Source organism: Tinamus guttatus, unplaced genomic scaffold (assembly GCF_059628265.1).
Source record: "Tinamus guttatus ecotype Peru unplaced genomic scaffold, ASM5962826v1 Tinamus_guttatus_pri_ptg000327l, whole genome shotgun sequence".
In the NCBI taxonomy this organism is placed as follows: Eukaryota; Metazoa; Chordata; class Aves; order Tinamiformes; family Tinamidae; genus Tinamus; species Tinamus guttatus.
Window position 1 is genome coordinate 4,466,198 of NW_028288861.1, and position 25,776 is coordinate 4,491,973.

Here is a 25,776-nt window from a genome sequence, read left to right on the forward strand (position 1 = left end):
TTTGACATAATTAGGCTGCTTCAGTTATGCACACGGGTACCTCAATACCTTGAAAAGACAGTGTAAAAGCTATTAACTTTTACGAGTCAGGGTCTTAAGAGTCTAAAATGAATGTGATGATTTAAGTCATCAGCACAAGACTGCCTCAAAGCTTAACGGTTGAGACCAATCACTATGACTGTGGTGTAAGCAGCTTGTAAGTTAAAGTAATTATAAAATATTGTCATATACCCAGGTTGAACAACTAAACAAAGCATCTGATATCATTACATGACCCCAAAAAGAAAAAGCTTTTGCTACGAGACACTGTCCCACATTCTCCAACATAGAAAGGACACTCTTACCAGAAGTTGGTAGTTCTGAGGTACTTTAATTCTACAGAGAAAAAAAGACAAGAAAAAAAGAAAAAAAAAAGAGGAGAGGAGAGGAATGGAGGGAAATAAATCACCCCAAAGTGATATTAGTTTCATACTGCAAATAAAGTGTCTTATTCTTCTAAAGAACACAACCGAAAATCCAATCTTCTAAACAGGTCAATTCAAACAAAAAAAAAAATCACGAAGTACTGCTGTCATTTGTTTTTTTTTCCCCCCACATACTTTTGCAAAGTTATTAAGTCATTTGCAAAGTTATTGGATTAACTTCGTTTGAAAGAAGCCTGTAATTACCAGCACTGAAAATGAACGTTTATGGAGCTTACTGTAACATTGAAAGAAGGAATAAATTACATGCAAAGATGAGAATGGCATCTAAGAAATCCAATTCTCATGTACATACTTCATATTAAATATCTGTTTCATGCTACTGAAGTGTTCTTTCAACCTAGGAAGCCTCAGTTCTCTGAAAACTCCTACATCTACTAGGATCACACTGATAAACAGCAGTTTCAACAGGCAAAACTCTAGTTTGGGGTCTGAAACATTAAGGTTTTATTATTCACAAAATAAACTGTAACTTCACAATCTGAGGAGAGAAGAAAAAAAAGGGGGGGGGGGAGGAAGAGAAGAAAGCAGGCCTGTTGAACACATCTCTCCCAAATATATTGTCAAAATATTTCTGTAACAGTTACACCACCATATGGGTTGACATTTCAAATCCAATAGCAATGCTCCCTACACTTCTATCCTAGGCTTCCCATGGTATAAAAAGAGACACCCTCATGCACAGACACTGTGCAGCGATACGGCTGTTGTGTCCCATGACGTGATGCACACATGAAGTCGAGCGAATCAACACACACACAGCCAGGGTTAGAACATCCAGAAATAACATGCAAGCAAGTGAAACAGTATGACCATGGATGACAAACAATTACAAGCAAAGGCAGAAGACTTGGCAAGAACACATCATAGTGTCTAGAGGCCACATGAGTTCACAGCAGTGCTCTGCTGTCACATACAGCTTTCAAGGTCTTGGAATCAAGCTTTGCATTTAGAGCTTAGAATGAGGTACTTCATTTTAAAATAACATTCATATACATAAATATTTTCAGATGATTTTCTTTGCTAATGAATACCACTAAGTAACTTGCTTATAATCACAGTACCATACTGCTGAGAATACTAGAGAAATAGCTCACTGTTCTCTACTGAAAAATCCCACCAATATGCACCAAATTGATTTTGGAAAGAACTGTGTCACATTTCTCAAAATAGCTAGATAGTAAGCAAAGTAAATATGGAGCCTTTTCATTTGCTCTTTCTGGGGGAGTCTTTCTTAATTACAGCTATTAAAAAAAAAGTCCAAAGCATATGCTTATTACAGAGTTGAGAAGTCCTGAAAGAACATCATGAAAGTTGGCTGCTGTTGCAACACGCTATTAAAGACTCTAATTACATTGCAATTTGACAGAATGCTGCTTCAACACAGCAAACATTCACTCAATACATAAATCATAAAAAAAAAAGCCTTGCAAGCAGCCAAGTTTGTTGACCATCATGGTCTATAGTTTTGTCATATAAAATGGATAATCACTCACTCATTCTTATACAGATAACTCAAAAAAGTAGGTTTTGCAAACTGTATGAAGATATATGGCAGTACATGTACAGTTTAATTTTAATGTGCAAATGAAATCAGTAGAGGTACTCTTCCTGTTACTAAAAGCAAATGTAACTTGGAAGTGGTCTATGGTGCTAATCGCTTTCCTTGTCCTTTCTTTGTGAAAGTGGTAAGCACTTCTCCCTTCTCCTCAGGGAGAGGAGCTGCTCTCAGAGTTGCTCAGTTTCTGCTCTGGTACAGAGTCTGCATGATTGTGTATGCTAAAACACAGCCCATGCTCCAGACCCGCCGTTCCCTCCCTACTCCTAAGCGGTCGCTTCTCCGAGGTGAAACCTCTCAGGAGTGTGGGAGGAAGGCGGAGGGCGTGTGCAGCCTGACCCAGACCCCGATGCCTGCGAAACCCCGCAGGTGAGGCCTCCTGAGCACCTTTCCTGGTGCTTGGCCTTCTCCGCGGGCAGCGGGCGCCCCCCGTGTCCCACACAGGCCTCAGCCTCCCGGGCCCGGGGACTCCGGCTCTCCACGGCGGCCGCCGAGCCCCGAGCCCGAGTGCTCGGGGCGCCCCGGCAGCAGCTGACAGGGCTGCGGTTCTGACCCGGCCCAGGCCGGACAGCGGCCCGGCCTCCGGGTCGCGCCGCCGCTGCCTCCGGGGCCAGAGCGCAGGCGGGCGCCATGTAAAATCAAAATGGCTGCCCCAGGGAAAGGCGCTCAGCTCAGGCCGTGAGGGGCTGCGCCGCCACCGCCCGGCCCCGCGCTTCGCCCGCGCGCCCTCCTCAAGCTCCGCGGCCTCCGAGGCGCAGTGGCCTCCGCACGGCTACCGGGCCCCCGGCGGGCTCCGCCGCCCGCGCCTACCTGCAGTTCGGCCCGCTCCACCTCCCAGTGCGCCCGCTCCATCTCGAAGCGGGCCCACTCGTGCTGGATGTAGTGCAGGATGCCCGGGATCGTGTAGTGCTGCGGCCGCAGCTCGGCCGGGCCCGCCGCCTCCTGGCCGGCCGGCGCCGCGGGGCCCTGCGGCGGCGGCGCCTGCTGCCCTCCGCCGCCTCCCGCGCCCGCTGCGCCGGCGCCCGCGCAGCCCGCGCCCGGCTGCAGGCTCACGTTGCCGCCGGGCTGGGGCGGCTGCTGCGGCCTCGCGCCGGCCGCCATCCCGCCGCCTCCTCCGGCTCCGGGGTGCTCGTCCATTGTCTGCGGGGAGCCCTCCTCCTTCTCCTCCTCGTCGTCGACGGCGTCGTCCCGCCGCGGGGCCTGCAGCAGGGGCCGGCCCGGGGCCGAGCGGGGCCGGCTGGGGCGAGGCGGGCCGGGCGCGCGGCGGCGGGCGGGCCGCGCCGAGGGGTATCCGTGTGTCAGCGCAGCGCGGAGCCGCCGCCAGCCGCCATTAGAGCCGCCGCGCCACGGGCCCACCCACCCGCGGCGGGGAGCGGAGCGGAGCGGAGCCGAACGGCGCGCGCGGGATGCCGGGAGCCGCTGCCCTCGCGCCGCCGCCGCCGGGCACGGCCGTTGCGCTGCGCGTGCGCATGCGCCTGCGCGCGGCAGGGAGGTGAGCGGCGGCCGCGGGCGGCCCCTGCGCCCTCAGGCCGCCCCGGTTAAGATGGTGCCCGGGCGGGGGGGCGGTTGGCGGCCGCGGGGGGAGCCGCTGCGTCCCTTGAAATCCGTTGAGCAGCAGCGGCCGCGGGACTGCGGCGGGGGGAGGGAAGCTGTGAGAGTGGCGGTTTGGGCCACATTGGGCAGGAACGTCGTGCCAGGACGCAGCGCCAGCAAGCACTAGGCGTTTAGGAAGTATTTTGGAAGCGTTTGTAGGAATACTTCTTGTTCAGGCTACTTGCTGTTCTCATTTTTTTCTGTTGTATACGAAATAAAGGATGATGTGCTGGGCCAAAAGCAGTGTTTCTCTTCTCTGGGCAGGTGTTGGCCCGCGGCCGAGGCAGCCCAGGCGTGAGGAGCACGGCGAGCACCCTGCTTGGCTCGTGTGCTGGGGAAAAAGCAGCGTCGACGGCCTTAAAATGTAGTGTAATTTACCTCACCAGGTAGGGAAGTTTCAAAGAGGTTTCTTAAATTCATGGTATGTCTGGAGAAGTTCCCTGATCATTTTTAATGGATGATTGTTGTTTTGAGGTATCTCACTGAATGATGAGGGATATGCGTAATGTTTTTTCTGTGCCCCTTGATAAGAAGATGAAGCGCATGTTTTCTGTCCTCCTCCTCTCCAAGTATTTTCCACATGAGAGAGACTTTTTTTCCCAGGGCAGTACTGGGTTGTTTCACCTGGTTGGTTTTGTCTGTGGAGGTGATTGTCTCATTTATTACTGTCGTATGGATAAAGTTGAGTTATCTCAGTTACAAATTATTACTCTGAAATGCAGCTTTTATAAGTTATCACCTCCTATTTGAAATGACTTACCAGTCACCCACTGTAGTAAGATGGATTTTCTTTTGCCTCTTTTGCAAATGGCTGCATACCGTAATCATTCAGTAAGAATATGGATAGTTTCCTAAACGAAGTTCACTCCAGATAAATCTGGAATGTATTAATTACTGAAAAATAAATACAGCTTGTCTCCTTAAGAACTGGCGTTTGTCTACTAATCTGTCCTTCCTTGGATGCGTTCTGATAATTCAGTTGTTTTACCCATTCCTATCTGTCTTCCGCACTGAATCATTTCCTACTAAAACTTAATCCAACAATCTTCCCGATTCCACACAGATTCGTCAATTTAAATCCAACCTATTTCCACATCAGCAGATCTTTTTCGTTGTGCAAGGACAGTACTGAATCATTACCAAAAGACAACACTTACCTCTCAACAAATGTAGCCTTTTTTTTTTCAGTTACAATCTTTTAGACATTCCCTGTTCCTGAGTATACAGGAATTACTGCAGTTTCATTGTTACTATATTCGGCCAAGATTTTGACAACTAAGCAGCAAAGGAAAACTTTTTTGCTCTTTCCTTCCTCCTACTTCTCTAGAATAATAAGGTTACTTTTTAAAAATATTAGGTCCTGGAGTTGAAGACAGTGATTTCTTTTAAAGCAGCATAGACAAAGTGTTTTATCCTTTGATGTTTTGTACAGTAGCAAGATTTGCCATACAAAAATGTTTTCATTTATTACATACCTTTTTACAGTAAGTGTGTAGCCATATAGTTTAATAGACTGATGTGAATGACACAATATACTTGTTCTCATGCTGTCTGATGCTAGTTCCTCTACCAGTTAGACATTTTTCTTTCTCTTCTATTTCCTGGTTAAGTGGTTTTACCTCTGCAATAGGCAGAAAGCTAATTTGAATGACAGCTGTAATCTCAATGAGATGAGAAATGAGCTGTAAGCTCAATTACCAGCTTGAAATTCTGAAACTCGAGTTGTTTTTGTTAATTATGTAACAGAGAATATATAAATATTGATGGAATCTTTGGAGGAAAATAAGCTAATGTCCAGTGTTTGTATCTACTGGAGGAGTACTTAAAATTACGTTCTGTTGAGTTTTCTGCATGTGGAGTTTTCAGGGTTGGCCACGCTGGAGGTTTAAGATTGTTTCCTATCCACAGAACAGGTACTGCAGGCTTTGCCTCTCTGCGAGGTCTTTCCGGATACTGGTTTAGGGTGTGACTCACAAACAGGACAACTCTCAGTGAGGTGTCTTATGAGGTTACTGCTGCCTACAGAGCTGGCCCGTCTTGGAAGCCATTCCTGAACCATCAGCTCCTTGTTCTGAAGTAAACCAGATGGGTTTATATTTGGCTTGAATACAAGGCTTTTAGGTAAATGTTTCACAAACAACTTAGCTATCTGTGCAGGCAAGGAGGATGAGCCTGCTTAAGGGCAGTAAAATCAAGGAGCCGATCTCTCCAGGGTCCTTCATCTCCAGTCTGTCTGCTGGTTTAGAATGAGTTAAAGCCATTCTATTGTAATTCCTCAAGGATTGCATAGTTGATATGTCAATCTACAACATGAGTCACACAGGCTAATCACGATACCAGTCTCTCTCATAGATGATTATCTGCAGGAGCTGCTTTAAAGAGGGTACCATTTTAAACACAGTGTGTCAAGATATATTTAAATTACAGTAGTTACACTGTAATAGATGCGTATGTGAAATTATGCTTACAGAGCAGATTTCTTGCAAAGGAAATATAGGAGAGAGCCACTCAAATTTGATTTGAAAGAAAGTTTGCAATTTTAAGACATTGTTTACATCTTTTAACTGATGCTGTGCTCTCTCCATGAGATATACAGATGTGTGTATGTGTATTTCTTTTTTTAATGAGGCTTTTAGGTTTTGCTTCTCGGGAGTTCATTTTGTCATATAGATTTGTAGGTGTTCCATAGATAGGGGAATAATGCTGTAGGCTATTCTGGACAAAATTTTGTAATGCATGGCTGCCTGCAATTGGGAGAGCTGGGCTTGACAGTCCATCAGGATCTGGGTAGTCCCTTCCAGTCCTCTGTTCCATTTGCGATGCAGATAGTTGTCCAGTGACCTGGAAGGAGAATGCCTATTCATTTCTGACAAACAGCCTTCAGATAGTGATGCCTTTTCATTACTAAAATGAAGAAAATAATGGCAGAGATATGAAAGACTTGCATCTTGCACCAGTTTCCTTGAACCATTGTTTCTGAATGCTTCAAACCAGTAATTCCTTTTGCAGTTGTATGAATCTGCATGTACATGTGCAGGTACGTGCAGGACAGAACGGTGCATGAGGATCGTAACAGGAAATGGAACTGTCTTAAATAGATGGTTATTGAACATAAAGGGGAGCTTCTAAAGCACAGAGCTTGGCGGAGCTTCACTTCACACGTCTTTGCATTTTATATATGGAAAATTCATTTTAACGTGTTCTGGTTGTAAGCAAAGATGAAAGGGTGAGAAATAAGCTTTGTCGATAGAAACAAAGCTCTGTTTTTGTGTAAATTGTGCAAACCTAGGCTTTTGTTCCTACAGGATAATTTTTCAGAATTATTTTTAAAGGAAATTAAAATCTTAAGATATTTTTATTTTTAACGCTGGAGTACTTCTTAAAGGCAGCTTCCAAAACTATGCTTCATGCTTTTTAAAATCTCTTTTTTTTATTAATTTACCCATGCAAATCAGAGAATTTATTCCAGTGACTAGATGATCTCTAGTGATTCCTTCCAACCTCAACAATTCTGTGATTCTGTGATATTTGTGCACACAGCTGTGTGCTTGTACTGCCATTTGTGTGAGCAATGTTTATGGATGTAATTTTGGAATCTATTTATCTTTTGGCCTGTAGTAAAACTGAAAATACTTGCATGAGTGATTAGTGATACCAGTAGACGTCTCTGTTTTGTACATTAATCACCTGTTCTGATATAAATGACAGAAAAATTCCAGATTAGCCATCACAGTTCTACTGTATCTCTACCTCTACTAAAGCTGGGTTCTTTCCCTCTCCCGCCCCCCCCCCTTTTTTTTTTAATACCCATGCTGTTAAGAGAATTTTCAAGGATTAAAAAGGAATTATGATCTGTAATAGTTTGATGTGTAAAACAATCTAGGGCATTCAAAAGAATACATACAGGTAAAGTAGTTATAACATGAGAAAAGGACTAGCCATGTAGAAAGATTAAATTAATAAGAGAATAGTTAGGATTAGGACCAATCTTGTGTGAGGATCCACGTGATTCAATTCTTCATCTGTTTTTCTGTGAGATGACTCAAAATGCAATAACTCTGTTAGGCTGCTGGGGTAGTTTTACCCCAGTCCTCCCTTTCTCCTGAATATCCTCCAACAAGAATATCCTTTGACATGTTATGCCTCAGGCTTTTACTCCTCTAAGAGGGAATTACGTAACTTGGATGCTTTCTGAGAACAGGACTTGGGTTATGCTCCTGAGTCCCATACATGACTACATTTTAAATAAGCTTAGAAACAAGTTGCTCAAAACAAAGGGCTATTAGTCCATATATCAGCAGTACCAAACACAAAGATAGTAGAGAAACCTAAGAAATGAAAAAATGTGTCTCTGTCTTAGTGTCTTTGTTCCTCAGAGAGATGCACTTTGCAATTGGGAGGAACAACATGCTCTTGGTCTCTCAGATTGCTAATTTTTCGTTAAAAATAGTAAGTGTCATTTCTTAGGTTAGTCTTTTTTCAGACCACAGCCCTTTTTCTAGGACCTCTCAGGGTTTAGGTTTCTTTTGTTCCCGAAGTTGGATTAAAGGAAGAGTGCCTTATTCTGGCCTGAAAGGAATCGCTCATTGCTGTCACTACTTTTGGAAGCCTTGCATCCCAAACTAACTTGTTCATCTCACTGTTCTGCCTTTTGCAATTTGTTCCTCAAAATAGTAAGGCACCTCTTCTTATTGCAACTCTGTAACTTCAAGCAGAAGTACAAAATAGAACAGGAAAAAATAGCTGCACCTGAAATGCAAAAAAGATCATAAAGATTCCCATTTCCTCATAAATGTAGCCTAAGCTGCCATCAAACAGTGAAGATTGCTTAATAAACATCCCTCTAGGTCCTTATTTTGTGTTCTAATTGCCTAGGTGATTGTTCTCAGGGAAGCGGCCCCGCTGGTCCTGCAGTCCACAAGCTGTGTTCATCACAACACCTGTTTTTTCACTAGCATTTACTGATATTCGTGACTGTTCTGTCCAAGTGAAGCAACAACTGTACATATGTATCCTCAGCATAAAGAGACCTTGCAGTGTTTGCGGCAAGTGAGAGAGCTACTAGGCTGTAGGCTGTCCTCGTTCCAAACAGGTTCTGGGGGAATTTGTACTGATTCTCCTTTGGGACTCCCTTTCCCTGGAGGTGCCCCACAAACTAGAGCAGATTAGAGAGAAATGAACAGAATAACAGTAAGTTTTCTTGCAGACACAGGATAATGTGAGAGGAGAGTTTTCCCTGTGAGGTGATAACTGCTGATAGTTGCTTTCACTTGGAGGACTTGCACAGATTTAGTGGAGAATATGTATATACTCACCCTCTGCCCATTCAGATACAGTGTTAATCTGCAAGAACTGCATTTCCTCCCAGGATGCTTTTCTGAAATAAGTCAGTGTGAGTCTGTATTTGTGATTTGTTGTGTGATTTCTCCCCGCCCATATCTATTTTAGAACTGCTCAGATCACATGGTACTTACTCAAGGATAAGAAATGCCCCAGTGGCAACTTTTACTTATTCTTTCAGGAGATATATTTAGCAAAAAAGCTCAAATTTTTATTTTGTCAGTTCTTCAGTTCCTAAAGTTCCAATTTTGATATGGCTTCAGGTATATTACTGGCAATACTTCTGAGGCTGTAAATAATGTTATTTATAAATCATCAAACTTCATTTAGTTAAGAAATGAGTTCTAATTATCAGGTCTAATAAGTGCAGATAGACTAGAAATGTAAACTTATTTGTGTATGGAATAAAACACCGTATACTGAGGATAATGTGATCACTTTCTTGAGATATATGTGATGCTAATATAAGTGGCTTTTCTTTCAGAAAATAATTAAGTGACCAATATTAATCAGAAGTAAGCAACACTTCATGGTATGTAATGATATCACAATTTATTGGAATTCTTTATATTGCTTTCATGAAGTATTCAGAAAAATAACAAATTCATGAAAGAATCAGCCACAAATAGGAGGCAAGTCTGTCCAAATTCTTTATAGTGTGACGCAGCACCTCTGCAGCTTCCCTAGTTATAAAAAGTAAGTGTATGTTTAAGGATTTGCAAAGTTGCTGACTCAGAAACCAATCCTGTTCTTCGTATGTTTTCCCTTAATGCTGAAATGCATTTTCTGCATTAAGATATATCATAAAAAACTGTATCATTTTGTTCTGTGGATTCTTGACATGTCTTCTTCAGTTTTTACTTTCTCACGAAAACTGTCAGATCATGGGGATAGTAGTTGTATTATACCTTGGTAAAGCACCTGGCAAGGAACAAACCTTTGGAGTTGGCATACAGAAATGGCTTTTGCAGTAGTTGCTGTATTTCCAGTGCGTAGACCTCAAGAGCATATGGGCCAATAAGTCTGTGATCCAAATACAGAGACAGATGGAAAGCATTACAGTGACTGGTTTCTGGTTTAAAGAAAATAACCCAGAACTTTTATTTTAAAAAAAAATATATTCTGCAGTTTCATGTTTTGAAATGTGCAGAAAAAGTTAAAGATTTCAGTTACTTGTTTCACAAGCAGATACTGATATATGCTGCACTCCCTTCGATAGCCTTTTCCATCATACGTTTTGTATAGCATAGTTACATTTTACAGCTATATTTAAATATTAACGTAGCCTGAAATTAGGCTGTTTTGAGCAATTAACATGAACAGATTTCTCATTAGCTAAGAGCCACACATAGTTTTCGTCAAGTGCAGAACCTACCTTTGCATTCATTATGGGAAAGTAGGCTGCCAAAAACAGGGTTTTGGTCAGCCCAAGAAAAGACAAAGTGACGAATTTGACTTTTTTGAGCAAATGCCTACTGTGTTAATCTTAGGTTTTGGTATTGGGTAAAATGCTAATAAGATGTTTTCCCTCAAATGTATGCAGAAAGACCAGAGCTGTTTTTCTGTATTCTACAATCTAGCAATATGCTCAGTCTATAAATAAATGTGAATTTGTGCTGGTGGGTTTTATGAAATCTTTTATAACTCCTGTGTGTGCTTTTTTTTTCCTCTCTCTCTCCCCCCACAGAAATACTTTCAATTACTGCACCCTATATTCAAAGCTACAGCTGAGATTAACAAAAAAAAAGAAATGATAAAATTTTTTCTTATGGTAAACAAACAAGGTCAGACGAGACTCTCAAGATATTATGAGCATGTGGAAATTCATAAACGGACAATGCTGGAAGCTGAAGTAATCAAACACTGTCTGACCCGTTCAAAGGATCAGGTAAACTTTTGTATTTTTTTTTCTCTAGGCATGTCATCTTAAAACAGATTGTAAAACATTAGCATCCCACACCTTTTATGTAAATAATACTGAAAAGCAAGTATACGAGCCTCCATTACTGACCATTACTTCCTTTGTACCCGTGAAGAGAAGAGCTGTTTTTCTAGATTATATATTCCCCCAGATAATCTGTCATACATTTTTTCCGAGGTTTAGAGAGTCATCCCTTTCTTCAAAGGAGCCCAGAAGTCCAGGGAGAATTTCTTTTATCCTGTTACTACTTGTCTAGCAGTGATCTATAGATAGATGTTATTGCTGCTTTGCCAGAAAGTAACAAATACAGAATTGGCAGCTTTAAGTTCTCAGATCATGAAATTCTGATCTAATTTTTAAATTATTATTATTAATACGATTTCTAAACCTTCTTTTAGGTATTCTGTTTTAAAATGAAAGTTCATTTTTCATGCAAGAAAGTCAGAAAACACAAAAGTTGAAATTTTTCTTAAAGGAAAGTTAAATTTTCATGGCTCATGTTTTGGCTCTTTAAGAGGAGTACCAAACTCAGCAGAATTGTCAAGCAAGTTGGTTTGCAGCTGAAGAGAAATTTCTGACTTGGAATCTGAGTGGGGTTTTGGGGTTTGTTTTGCTGAAGTCAGCTTCTTTATTTTTCATTAACTGTGTGCGTCCTTGAAGAGTAGTCATCACATATTTTACTCTAGAAAACCTCAGTAAAAATACCATTTCCTACACAATACTTGAGTTCACAGAATTGACACTGCCTAAAGAAATTAACCTTCCCGATTCTGCTCGCAAGAGTTCTTTAAACAGAGACTTTAGTGGAAGAAGTGCCAGTGCGCTCACTGACTACCATTTCAGGAACTGAACAGAACGCTGCTTTTAAAAAGGGTACTTACAAAGCAATGAGTAACAGCACCATCTACTGGCTTCCCTCCCATTGTGAAATACATACAGGTTTTCCCCTTGTGTCTGCAAGTTCAATACTCTGGTATTTCCTTTTTTTTTTTTTTTTTTTTTTTTTTTTCTAAATATGAAAATGAGCTTTAGGTTGTCTCTTTTGGAAGTGTGGCCATTTGAAGATTTAAGGGAAACTCTTGCATAATCCTGCACAAATTACTACAGCTCTGTGTATCCTCAGTCTTGCATATGAAAAGGCTTTTAAGATGAGCAGATGAAAAGCCTTATGTAATAGGTAAATAAGCTGCTAGATTTCCTTCAGGACAATGGTTTGGGGGATATTGCTCTTTGTAGCCATACAATGTAAATGAAAGTTTCAGCCCCTTGGGTATTATATGTATTATAATAATGCATTATGCTTCAGTGGAAAATACTGTGTTTGACTATTTTTGTTTCTGCCTAGTGCTCTTTCATTGAGTATAAGGACTTTAAGCTGGTCTACCGACAGTATGCAGCCCTTTTTGTAGTCGTTGGAATCAATGAGACAGAGGTAAGAAATTATATAAGCTCTTGAAATATAAGTGTGTATTACTTGCAATCAAGAGCTTGGTCTTTCCACGATGGAATTTTGCAGAATTATGCAGTCAGGGAATTTCAAGCAGTTATTGCAAAATTATTTTTATTGCTATTAAATAAAAAGAAGTGTAAAAGAAAATCTGGTAAGTCTGACTTCCTTCTCTTGAAGCAGACTGAACTCTTACCACGAGATAGTCTTCATGAGCCTTATGCTGGTTCTGCTTTCTGAGGTTACGTTTGGTTAATGGAGATGGAGCTTCTCAGCAAATCTAAGCACTACAGTTGGATCAGATGTCTCATCAACAGTGACCTCCTAACTACTTGTTGGTCTTAACCTAATTGGGCAAAGAAGGAATTTCCAGACTGTCAGCTGGAGAGATGCCTTTTTTTGTATATATATATTTTTAATATCTGACTGAAAAATGACAAGTACTACTATTGCATGTCCTCAGGTGGCACCTGCAAGGCTTTAGTGTTTGCATTGGTACCCAGTTCTCAGAAATTTAGAGCTTATTGCCCCAGATCATAATGGGGCTGTGTGGAAGATAAGGGGGTCTCTCACAGTTATAAGGACATGCAATTCAGAGCAAATTCTTCTGGCCTTGGTGTACCATGCAAAATCACTCTATGCTGCTGCAGCAGTTCCTGGTGTGGCTCTCCTGCAGCTGGCAGATGCCTCTTCAGCATGGGCAGACATAGCCTACTTAGGTGTCTTTAGCTAGCACTGCTGCTGGTAGAAGAAGGGATGCAGCAGGCTGGCAGCAGCCCGGCCAGGCTCAAAGGCACCCTGTGGTGTTTGCCCATGTGGCTGGCCTGTCCTGAGGTTCTGCTCCAGAGCACCCCTGGGGCCTTAGGTGTGTGTCCGCACTGACAGCCTGAGTTTGTGCATTTTGCTATAGGACTTGGTAATATTTTCTACTTTACATACATCACAGATTCAAATAATGCTATCCTATCTTCTGCCCATTCATTTAACATTCCATTGTTTTTAATTTAATTTCAGAATGAGATGGCGGTATATGAGCTAATTCATAACTTTGTGGAAGTTTTGGACAAATATTTCAGCAGAGTGGTAAGTGAGATCGAATCTATTACAAAACATTTCTTCTCTTTCAAAACTGTGGTTGCTTCAGGGAATGAATCAGGATTTTTTTTTTTTTTTTAGTATTTATGCAGGATTGTGCATGAATGCAAAATCCATCACTCATGCTGAACAAGTTTAGAAAGCTGGAACAAATGAAACCACAGCATCTAATCTCTGCTAGCGCTCCCAAATTATTGTCACACAACGGTGGCGCTCTGATAAAACAGCTATTACACAGTCAGTTAGGTAAGAATTCAACATCAGACATAGCTCCAGTTAAAATGATGCCACTCATCCTGGTGTGAGATTTTTTTGTTGTTGTTCAACAAAGTTTGAAAATGCAGCGTTATAATCCTGAATAGAGCTTATGCTATTAAATATTGCTTAATAAAGGATTTCTAAAGATCTTTCTAGAAAAATCTGGCTGAAGTCATACTTAGGCAGAGTTTCAGTTTGGTTATATTGAAATGTATTAGATAACCTTCTTACAAAAGAAGATTGGATAGAATTTCTGCCAGAGTCTATCAGCTTGAGGGTGTGGTAATTGCTTTACACACAAATGGCCAGTACGCAGGGGTTGTATCAGGGATTTTCCAGCACAGCGCTGCAGCAGGCAGAAGGGGAAGAGCAGAGCTGAGAGCACTTCTGTGCACGTCCAGGGGCCGGCTCGGTGAGGCCAGGTAACCCGCTGCAAACCCCATCCCAGTGCCCGGCAAAGGCTCCAGGCTGTTATCTCAGCTAACGCTCTACTGAAAATAGCATCTCCCTTTCTGGATGTACTAAAACATGCGAATGAGGATTGCACTCACAATGTAAGCAGTGATAGTGAGGAATGGAGCTTGATCCTCACAGCACAAGAATGAACAGTAAAACCTACCAGTGTCTTGTTTATCTAACTGAGCTAATAGCTGCCAGCTTTTTCTCAAGTTGTTGTTTTTTTCTTTCTTTTTGGTTGAGGTAGAACAAAAATAGATATAATTCTTATATGTCTAAACACAAGATGAAGCATTTCTTGGCTGGATTACAGATGTAATCCATATACTGATAGTTGTTAGAAATTTTTTGAATTCATCATAAGAGAGATTTTGGTTTTACTCATAAAAGTTGGGGTTTAAAATTAGGAGAACTGAAAAGGGGAGTGGTTAAAGAGATCTCATACCATTCCACGGTGCTATTTTTAATGGCATATAATACATAATGAATAGCAGAACGCTGAATAACAGGGCTATAATTCTAGCTGGGGTTTCTGGTAGAAACCACAGACCAAGAAAGTATTAGGTCAAATACTGTTCTGGATAAATGATTAAGCTTTTCAGAATTTTAGCAGAATCCCAAATGATGATGGTAACAACAGCAGCAGAACTGTGAGAAGGAGAAGAACATCTGTCCTGCTCTAGAGGGACATTTTGTCATCTCTGTATTTTTAATTTTGTGACTTATAAACATTCTCACATAAGCTGTTTTTATCTAACTGAGTTTACAGAGCTTGAATTCAGATATCAAAACAAGCATTCACAGAATTAGGGCAAGTCTTCAAAGTTGCTTCTGAGATTTAATTACGAGTCCTGTTCATTTTCATCCTAGCTACCTACTCTGCATTTTGTTCAAAATACATACTCCACCCCTTCAACTTCCTTTTAATATTAAGTAATGTCAAATTAATCAGGCTCTTGAAGTGTAATTTTTGTGAAGCATAAAAGCTTCTTAATGGAAGGATAAGTGAGGATTGGGCAGTAGGGTGGGCATGAGAGGCCTATAGACTAGAACCACCTGTTTAGAGCGTCTTTAGAGCATGATAGCATTAGTAATTTTGTAAGTGGAAACTCTTCCCCGAAATCCAGAGCTAAGCTTTAAATAGAATCCGTAGAGGCAAAAGTCCTAAATTCCTTCAGCAGCAGAGGAAGAAGTTGTGTGGGAATGGGATCTGTCTTTAAGCAGAGATTAGGAAAGCTCCACCCTAACTGGGCAGGATCTTAATCACTGAGGCTGTGATTAATTGTTCCTAAATTTAGATACTTAACTGAGGCACCCAAGTTAGAAGTCTGGTCATCTGATGCTGCCATTATGGTCAGTGGGAGCAGCAGGGATCTCTAGCAAGTGAGTCACGTCTCAGGAGCGCCGAGGCAGCTCTGCGAGACACCCCCCCTCTCCTGGCGACACGGGCGCTTCCAGCCCTTCAGTTCCGCGTGGCTAAAACTTGTCAGGGAGCCAGGCCAAGGACAGAAAGGAAGGGATGACAATGGGAATTGTCCTGCTCAGGCTAGAGCAGAAGTTAAGAAGTGTGAGGGCTCCAAGGCTGCAACCGGCCTGTCTTCTCTAATATATCCTGCCCTGGCTCCCACAGCCATGGGCATGCACAATATAGAGGTTTTGTCATGGAAACGATATGCAGCAAATTTTTTAATGCATGTTTAGGTAAATTGTAAAGTTGGCATCAACAACCTGTTTTTGTAGGAGGAACATAGGACGGGAGGTGGCGTGATTAGCAATACTGCTTTAGCCTATTTCTCTACCCGCTCAGCCAGGCAGCACTGCATTTATTCCAAAGGTTACTAGTGTCTCATCTCAGTGTTTTTCTTAGTAAAAATTTCAGCATGTTATCTCTTGTTACGAAGGCAGGTGACCCAAAGGCAAAGGAGGCTTACAGTTTAGAACATGGATCTGTGCAGTCCAAAACAGAAAACTGGATAGCCCTGAAGTTTTGCATCTGTATTTTGAGGACTTCCTTTATCCTCTAAAGGGACTCTTGTGTCATGTTTAATGACGTGAAATGACAATGTTAAATGACAATGTTTGATGAGATGAAAGATAAAACTGTAATTAATGGTCGTCTGCTTTTTTTTTTCTTTAATTTATTTCAGAGTGAATTAGATGTATCCTTTTCAATATCAGAAATTTGTGTATGATGTACCAGTTCATAATGTCATCATACTGCTGAATGCCACAGGGATAAGACCAGGCAGAGTCATGGCTTCACAGATTTTGCACCTGGAGTAAGTAGCAATATTCTGGCACCCATTAGAAGATGTGGCTAATATTCATGAGGGTCTCCTGCTTAAATCTTCAGCCATTAAGATTAACCTGGTATCATTTAAAGTAGGACAGGCAGAATGCGCTTTCAGAGAACTATGTCACGCCAACAGCTAGACATGAACAATTATGTTTCTGGGGACCTTTCAGGCTCAAGTGAGGATTATTTTTCTTTAAATTTACAATAAAATACACATTGAAATATGTTACAATAATAAGTAAACATTATAGCTGTGTGGGGATTTAAATAGTAGAGCAGAAGGATCATTGCAAGATTAGGCTTTCACTTGCCTTATGAAAGTCTAGGTGAGTTGTACTTTTTATGTCAGAAACAGAAAAGAGAAGGTCAGGAGGAGGAAACTTAGGAAAACAGCCATTGCAACAGATGCAAACAGATTTTTTTCCATATACAGCCATATTTTCACAAGTACTGGCTAACAGTTATTAGATAAAATACAATCGAACTGAAATAAAATCAAATACAAATGCTAAGTGCTAAAATACAACCTTAATACTTAAATACAATAAATAAATAAAATATAGTACCAAATACTAAACTGCAAAGTAGGATGTAGTAGGAGAATGTAGTGCAAAGACCTTCTTTCACAGTAGATATCTAATCCTAGTCCTTCAATCTTCTTCCTCCTCAGTTTTTCCTGTCCCAGATTTCCCCTGGGTTGTAGTTTCAAGTTGTAGTTCAACCATCCTCATGACTAGAAATGTGGCTGGTCATATGAGGTACTGCTGGTACAAAGGGTTTCGGTAATACACCTGAAATACTGTTGTCAGTCTGGAATCAAATGCTTAAAATTAATTTTAATTACCATATTTAAGCATTAATACAGGCTGTTCAGTTTTGTATTTATTTTTGACAACTCCTTGAATAGGAGATAAACAGGTCCAGAGAAACAATATAGGATCTGGACCACAAGTGTCTTAGCTGTTAATGCAGTGAAAAGAATAATCCGTCATTATGCCTTTCATAAAGCATAAAATAATATCCCCACCTGGGATTAACCCATTTCCTGTGCCAAACAGCCAAACAGTCATAGCTACCTCTTACACAGAGTATAATTAGCTTGTATGCATAATAGCTGAGGGAGGAAGCGCAAACTCAGGGTCTGTAGCAGCAAATATCAAGCTTTATTTATAGACTCTTTGTATGCTGAGTACCTGGCTGGAGATGCGCATCACTTCCTCTCTCTGTCCTACTCTTTTTGTGTAGAGATTCACATGAAGTTTCTTTTAAAAGCGATAGCAGTTATTTTATACTGAAAATAATATTTACTAATATGAAAATTACAGTAAGAATCTATATGAGATCCAAAACGCAAAAAGTAGAGCAAAATCACATCAAAGCTCTTCACCCATTCAGAGCAAACCACCGTTAAACCTAAAAGTTGTTGCTGAGGCACTGGTGAGTTATTGCTGGCACGAAGGCAGCTTGCCCGCTGGTCTTTAAAGCATTCCCAACCTCCGGCTGCAGCTGCTTGGGAACGTGGGCTCAGGCGTGTGCTTCAGTGCCAAGCCCTTCCTTCCCCCGAGCCTGGGAGCAGCCGGGGCTCCCCCCGCCGCCGTTTGAAACTGCTCTGAGTATTTAATTAATTGTGTTGCGGGACAGCTGAATGAGTAAGTAAGTGCTAGAACTGTTCTAGCCCCCTTGCTTCCTCGTGTGTTTTAATCACTAGAGGAGCTTTTGTGTATCAACTAGTGGGTGGAATTTTATGTAGCTCTAAGATCACGGCTTGGGTGGTGTAGGATCCTCCTTCTTGGAGCTATTATGACAAAATAATAATAATTACAAGAAAAATACATTTACAGGTTATTACAGCAGCTTTGTAGAGGATAATATATTGCTAAGAATGGTTAAATGGCTAAAGGTTGGCTTTTCTGTAGCCTGAGCTGGTGAAGTTCAGCACCCTTGGAGACACAGCTTATGGAAGAGCCAAGCTGAGGGAGAGGTGGAGGAGCCAGAGGTCTCTAGAACGAAGCATTCAAACATCATCTTGATGTAAAAAAATGACATCCCCTTGCAACTAGTTTATTCTTCTGCTTCGCAGATAAAAGGCTCTGAGACAGGAAATACTTCTGTGAGTCATTGTATTCTGTCTCCTGTGGAATAACACTTCCAGAATATGGCACATTTAAGTAGTATGGCATATTTAAGATGAGAAAAATCAAATGATAAATTCATACTGAGAGCTTCTAATGCTACACGTCAGTGTCTACTGTGAAAGAAGAGGATAAAATGGAAACCTATCGTATTAGTTTCCAACTGCTTGTTCACTAAAAGAAAGTTTCCCTTTGGGCTGTGATGTAGGAAGAGATGTTCTCACATAAGGGACAGCACCAGCCTTCAGTAAGGCTAGACCCACAAGGAGTAACTGAGTAGGAGCCGCTGGTTGCTCCCAAAGTAGGGGCTGGTAGATAACCTACAATATCACAGAATTTGAAGGTACCATTTGCCCCCTATTTAATGTGCGCAGAGTTATTTGAGGAAAAAAAACACGCAGAAAGCAGCATTAAACCAGCACCTAAATCATTCAGCACCTAAAATTAACCTGCCATTAGATAGGTAGAAGTTGCTTTAAAGAAAATGTTGGTAAAGATAAAGTCAGAATAGATGAGGTTTATTAACCTTACATTAAAAAAAAAGGAAAAAAAAAAGCAAGCAGCAGAAGGTAACCTTTAGTTGAAGAGTTGTGGCCAGGATGACAGTCAAAGTTTTGCAATGAGTGTATATTCAGTAGCAAAGCATCTGCCACTTAAGCCACTGTCACCCACAGAGCCTTTGTTTGCGCTCTTGGGTGTGCTGCCTGGTCACAAAGTGGTGGCTGCACCTTATCATCTCTTAAACCTGTGCACACCCTTAGTTACTCACCTAGGAAACCCTGAGATACCTGAACATGCCCCTCAGTGGAGAAGGTGTAAGTCATAAACAAGGCTTGAATATGCCTTTTTATGCCTTCCTTCCTTCTCCACCCGGCTATCTGCCTGTGTGATAGTTCTGGGAAGGAGACACAAGGTAATGCATCATCTCCAGCTCCTCTCTGTACATGCAGGCTGTAAAACCTGCTTGTGAGAGTAGAAAAGCATCACTAGTTCCTCAGTAGGGAAATAGCTCCTTAGGTCACTGAAAGCCAGCACAGGATTTAAGTATTAGTTTCAGTAGGCACCAGGTTCACACCCTGAGTAGCTTTGGGTGAAATCCATGAGCCAAAGAACATAGTGAACTTCCAGCCTATGCAGAAGCTGAGCCCTGTGGGGTCTCCTACTTGCTGGGTGCTCTGACGCATTTGCAGAGCCGCGGGGATGAATGGGGCGCAGGCTCTCGGTTACAGAATGCCTCTTAGAGCTGTGAGGCCCCACAGAGGTGCCGTGGGGGCAGGCAGGAGCCTTTGTGGAAGCAGGACACTGGGCAGAGTACATGTCCTCTTCCTCCTCTTAGTCAGATGGGGTCAGTTGGCCGCTCTTCAGTGGGATCCGGATCTCTGACTGCAGCACTCGAAAGCCTGAGAGCTGGGATCACTGGCCAAGCATGTGACAGAGAACGAGTATCGCTGAGGAGCGGGGACAAGTGACCCTCGGGGGGCAGCACGTTCAGGCTTGTAGGGCTAAGATGCAGGAGTAGAGGCCAGGCACAAGGCGCAAGGAAGAGAAGCAAGCACCATGACTGCTCAGTGGGGAGGCTGGCTGTGCCACGAGCAGCACGGCATGGCCACGGGGGAACGGAACCGAGACACAAACCTGGGTGTTGGGGAGAGGGATCAGGCTGCCTTGAGACCTTCCAAACGTGAGGGGAGAGATCTTTCCTGAATCTTTTTCCAAAAAGTACAATATTAGAAGAATTTTGTCTGAGATCTTTAATCCGCCAAGCAAAGGAAAAGAGCTGCTTCTCTCTCCATACTCACAGCATCTGAGATCAGTACAGCTTTCAGGACAGTGCTGTTTATCAGTACTGACGACCTGGATCTGATTGTTAGGTGCATTTGAGGCCTGTGGCTAAATTCAGAGAGCAGCCTGGGATTAGAACTACGTGGACAGGCTTAGACCAGAAAAGTGGAAGCTTTCTGGTTAACCATGCCCATCCCCAACACCCCTCTCTTCTCTTCTCAAGAAAGTTAGCTGGGGGCTTGAACTCTGCAGTCACAGATACCTACACCTATTTCACTCTTGGCCAAGCAAAACACATTTATTGGAGCAGCCGAATCATTAATCGTGCTGATGCTGGACAAAACGGCACCCTGTGCAGCCCCTCCTACAGCAGGAGCATCACACTTCCTTCCACATCTGGGATAACAACCTTAAACAGAAGCAGCTGCTGCAGCTGCCTCTGTCCCAGCTCCACTTGCCTGTTTGGAAGTCCCCAGGCTGAGGAAGAACTCGGCCCAGGGCCTGCGTGGCTTTGAGCGTGAGACAGGCAGCATCTCCACTTGGACATTTTAAAAGACGAGTCTGAGCCAGTCATCGTTACCCAAAGTAAATGAGCCATTTATTTACTCTCCTTTATGAGGTTTGTTGTTAAATTGATGCATCAGCTCTTTCATACCAGCTGGTTCCCTTTGGGAAGCTATTTTCAAGCAGGTTGAATACACACCATAAGCAACTTAGGGCAAGAAAAAAAATATTTAAGAATGAGATTGTTGGTCATTTGTCAACAAATTCCTAAAAATTTATTTAGGAGAAATGCAGAGTATTTGCATTTTCACATTCAAGTTGGTTGTCCCTTGATAACAGTATTTTGTATTCAAGCAGTAAATAGTACCCAATAGTAAAAATAACCACCTAGGTAAGTGCAAGCTTGCCTTTCTTTTACTACTATATGATAAGCTTCCAAAATGCAACCTTGGTGGGTGCTTTATCTTATCTGCTACAAACTTTGGACATCTCAGTGGCCAGGAAAAAACAGCTCAGTTGAACTGACCATGAGCACTAATAAACAGTGAAGCAAACCAACATTTAGAAATTCTAATCAAAACCAAGAACTGAGATGCCAGAGATTCTCTCTCAATTATTTTCATGCATGTCAAAATATTCTTAACTTGAAATGCTTTAGATAATGTTCAATTTGGACAGAGTGCACATCATTTTGGATGAAATGGTGCTAAATGGTTGCATCGTGGAAACGAACAGAAACAGAATTCTTGCCCCTCTACTGGTGCTCGACAAAGTGGCAGAAAATTAGCAAGATGCCAGACGCCAGCATCTTCCAAGGACAGCACGACCACGGAGGCCACGCCGACGGCACGCTGCTCCCTGCGCAGCAACAATATTCAAACTACTTGGAAAATATCCAGAATTTCTCTTTACTACCCTGTCTACCCAATGGAAAGACGTGACTAAGCACAAAGTGGATTCTTAATTTGCAACTTTCTATTGACACAGCAGAAATCTTTCTGAAACACTTTTTTTTTTTTTTTTTTTTTTTAAATTCCCTGAGGACAAAATAATGGAAACTTACTCTTTTTCTAGAGGTTTCACTCATATTATGTAGCATAGTGCCAGGCCTAGGAGAAGACAGAAAATACAGAAATACAATTTCACTTAAATTCTTCTTTTCAAACAAATGTATATTAAATTTCTGTAACTTTTATGACCACCAGGTTCAGCCTTCATCAAAAAGTTGGTTTCATTTCCCTTGCCAACAGAAATCATGGTTATGAAAGAAATGTGAACAACAGAACCATAGATGTATTGAAGATTCCTGCACACTGTGGAAGTTGTAACTTGAAATATTTGGCACTTGCAGTATTGTAACTTTAATAAAAAATAATTAAAAATCAAAGCATTACCTTTTATCATATACATATTGGTTCCATAAATTACACAAAATCTTTTGTATCTCAGCATAGTCTTTTTTTTTTTTTTTTTTTTTAAACTCTCATATTTCTCTAGCCACATGTTACGATCATAAACACTACGAATGGTGCATAGCAAAAATATGCAAGTTTCTCACTACCAAATCACCTCTCCCTGCTGGAGCAGAAGGTGGTAGCTCAGTAACAAAACGTTGCCTTGCATGCGTATGCTAGGGACCAAATCGAGCACGAATCGGCAGCCGGTGTCCCCTCCACTTACCTTCCTACAAGGAAGGCACCCGGCCCCTCCGCAGCAGCCAAACTCGCACTAGGCATGACCTGACGCTGAAACAGCGCCCGTTGCGTGGACCTGTGTAAGCGAGGGGCTAGACTGATCTGAGTCTGAGGGGCATCTAGAAAGCAGGCTCTACCACGTACCGAGTAACGTGTTGTGGGGAGCACAGTCCCCAGCTCCCAAGTTGTTTTCCTTCTCTCACCCAGGGAACCCGAGTGGCCTCCCAGTTCTGTGCCCTGGAGACACCACCAAGTACAAACATTTCTTGCAAGTTATCAAGCATCTCCTAATTTTTAATTGAAGATATTAAATACAGTTTTGTGGACCTCTACTCACAGATAAAGCGAGCACTGCCCACAGTCTAGAACCATCAGTCCAGGATCTCAGCAGTTTGAGGCACGCGAGCACTACTGTCATCTCAGCACAGGCCCACGCAAAACTTAAGTACCAAAGGAAAAAAAAAAGTCTATTTATTGCAGGAGTACTAGTTTTTCTTTTATGGTATCAAGATATTAAAGACATGCTAATACATTTTTGGCTTCCTTGTGTTCTAAGTCAGTCACTATTTACCAAGCAGTACCTCAGCCCTGACACCAAGACGCGCATCCCATGCCAAGGGAGGCTAAAGCGGCTGCGCTCCGTGAGCCACGGGTCACTCCAATGTGAGGAATTCCAGCCTCAGGTACACAGGTACCCGACGCACAGCAAAATGCAGAGAAAAGGGCCACATGCAACGGTGGCACTGCCAGGCGAGTTCTTAAAAAGCTACGCTGCCTCATTAAAGAACAAAAGACAAAAGCTGATCCCACAGATGAGTGAGAACGGTTACTCACATGGATTGTTTCTACCCTTGACAAAAGGCACATTATTCAGAATGTGCAGTTTTAATAAGATTTGAAAAATGTTAATGAAATATTCAGAGGAGACAGTTTTGTACGCTGCAAACATTTTAATGATTACTGTTGAGCTTACACATCGGGGTTTTTTTTCTTTTTTCTTTTCAACTTCAAACTGCAACAAGTTAAATAAATGTTTATAATATACAAAGAAAATACAACCAAAAGTAAAACTTGCTTTAAGTGTGCCTTGTACTAGGAACCAGTGTTTTCTTAATAGCTTTATTGTTGAGCTGCACAAACACACTTAAGGATTTGATCTTTAAGCAGGGCATTTGAGAAATTAAAATATATTCCCACTTGAAAGAAAAAAAAGAGGGGATGTGCATGATTATATGCAAAAACCCACTAAGATACTCCAATAGTGCAGGCACCATTAAAAAAGAAAAGCTGGAGATGCCCATTAACTCTAAGTTTTAAGGAAGCAAGTTTCTGACCAGTTAGCGTAAAGCCAGCGAAACAGGGATCAGTGATGGCAACTGTAGTGTACAAGGTATTAAATGACAAACTTTACACAAATACACTGTTAGAAATTTGTATCAGTGAACACTGAAAACTGATGATCTGTTCTTTGGAACAGTCAAACAGAACCACCTTAATTTCCAGTTGTGCAAGCCCTTGAAGCATCACACAGTGTTCTGTGCCAATTTCTTGCTGGCTGTGTAGTAACAAGGATTTATTGTCATTAGCAGCTAACAAACTTATTCCACATGTTCCTAAAGCCTCAGAGGTGAAAACAAGGCAAGTCTTCAGAGCACAGCGTGGAGATCGTATTTTTTGCACACAAACACAAGAGGCTTCGCTAGTGTCAACGCCCCTGCTCCCGCGGCGGCCGCAGGGGTGGCTCAGTTGAGGTGGAAGCCCTTCTCCATGGTGGCGGCCAGCAGGCGCTCCCTCATGATCTCCTCGGAGGAATACTCGGGCAGCTTCAGGTAGTGCACGCACGTGTTCACCGACGGGTAACTCGCATCCGTGGCGTCCACCTGAGAGGAAGCGACAACGGATGTTACTGCTCTTGTTCCCAATGCTCTAAGATGGAAGTTACAAGTTATCAGGTCCTCTCATCCATGGAATTAATGTGCAGAAGACCAGGGCGTCAATAAACAGCAGCATCACGAAAGCTTCCGAGCTAACTTAGAATTTCATCTACTTCATGCATTTAATTCCTGTATTGTAAATAGTCAAACAGGAGACCTGGAACAAAAGTTAGCACTGAAAGCTTAACAGAGTGGTGTAAATGAGGAACAGTAAGAAGTATCACTAATTCCTCTCTAACGTGGCAAAGGTCACACCTGCAAGCTAAAGCAGCTGGTGTGAAGGGCAACGCGAAGACGCCGCACCTTGCGTACAACAGTGAGGCGCGGGTGAAGGTTGGCCAGTCCTCCTGGTGGGAGCGTTGAACAACCCGTGGTGAACTGCAGAAAAGCCTTTCTTTCATCTGAAGACATGCCACACAGCACTCGGACAAAGCGCAGGAAGCCGGGGCTGGAAATACACAACACCACAAAGCCATCAGCTGTGGTAACGTAACACGAGAGGGTGTCTTCACTGGAGACAGAATGAGGAGCACCTTCACTCAAGTGTAAGTAGTCACTAAGGTACCAAGTGCCCCTTCAGCACCGAGTTAAGCAATAAAACATTAAAAATACGATTAAATGCTTCTTTACTCTCTTTGCTGGATATTACACACACAAAAAATTAGGTAGATAAAAGATCTTCTCTATTCTTATCTTGCAGTATTCTTCAGGTTTCTTGTGTAAGAACTTGCAGAGGAACAGACAGAGCTCAAGCCTAATCTATGAAAAGAGTCCCACTGACCCTCATCTTAGCAACTTTTCTGTATTACTTCTACAGTATGAAACCGCTTTCGATTGTATATGATTTCATTTATATCCTGTTAAATATATATCCACCAATCTCAAATAATTTGCAAACTTTTTTTTTTTGCCCCCCCCCCGGCTTTTTTTTTTTCCTGCATATATGTAAGGAACATCCTGGACACGCAGAGCCACTACCCGTCTTTTGGTTCCTACTTCGCAGTGACACAGAACGCAGTTACCTGTCTCGTGTGTAGCCCAGTTTGGGTTCGGTGTAGTTGATGATATCCTCAGCTGCCCACGAAGGCGATTGATTTCCACAAAGAATCATTTGAACTTCTTCATGGCTGAAGGAACTCAGCTTCTCCATTGGGAAGACTCTATTAAAGCCATCTTTAATTTGCACAAGATAGTTAGAAACATTAGTCAAGACAGTATTAGAGATAAGTTCAGCTTTTCAACTATGTCTTAATCAAACCAGAATCAAATCAACAGTTCAGCTAA

The 25,776-nt window shown here is 42.1% G+C and overlaps 3 protein-coding genes across 8 annotated transcripts in view; 1 reads left to right on the forward strand and 2 right to left on the reverse strand.

Annotated features, from left to right (window-relative positions):
• STRN3 (striatin 3) overlaps positions 1 to 3,192 on the reverse strand; it is a 57,189-nt gene extending 53,997 nt beyond the window's left edge. The window contains exon 1 of the mRNA XM_088529244.1: positions 2,851 to 3,192. Coding sequence (XP_088385370.1) covers positions 2,851 to 3,177 — 327 coding nt within the window. The 5' untranslated portion in view covers positions 3,178 to 3,192. The remainder of the gene's footprint in view (positions 1 to 2,850) is intronic.
• Positions 3,193 to 3,510: 318 nt separating this feature from the next.
• On the forward strand, positions 3,511 to 21,713 carry AP4S1 (adaptor related protein complex 4 subunit sigma 1). Its single transcript, XM_088529293.1, has 6 exons — positions 3,511 to 3,532; positions 10,661 to 10,861; positions 12,240 to 12,326; positions 13,356 to 13,424; positions 16,298 to 16,336; positions 21,523 to 21,713. The coding sequence occupies exons 2-6, from the start codon at positions 10,724 to 10,726 to the stop codon at positions 21,649 to 21,651; spliced, it is 462 nt and encodes a 153-aa protein (XP_088385419.1). The 5' UTR covers positions 3,511 to 3,532; positions 10,661 to 10,723; the 3' UTR covers positions 21,652 to 21,713.
• A 1,775-nt stretch (positions 21,714 to 23,488) lies between these two features.
• Positions 23,489 to 25,776, reverse strand: part of HECTD1 (HECT domain E3 ubiquitin protein ligase 1) — a 55,931-nt gene continuing 53,643 nt past the window's right edge. For all 6 annotated transcript variants that reach the window (XM_010216509.2, XM_010216507.2, XM_088529224.1 and 3 more), the window contains 3 exons: positions 25,515 to 25,665; positions 24,796 to 24,940; positions 23,489 to 24,438 (listed from right to left, as the gene is read on the reverse strand). In XM_010216509.2, coding sequence (XP_010214811.2) covers positions 24,301 to 24,438; positions 24,796 to 24,940; positions 25,515 to 25,665 — 434 coding nt within the window. In that variant the 3' untranslated portion in view covers positions 23,489 to 24,300. The remainder of the gene's footprint in view (positions 24,439 to 24,795; positions 24,941 to 25,514; positions 25,666 to 25,776) is intronic.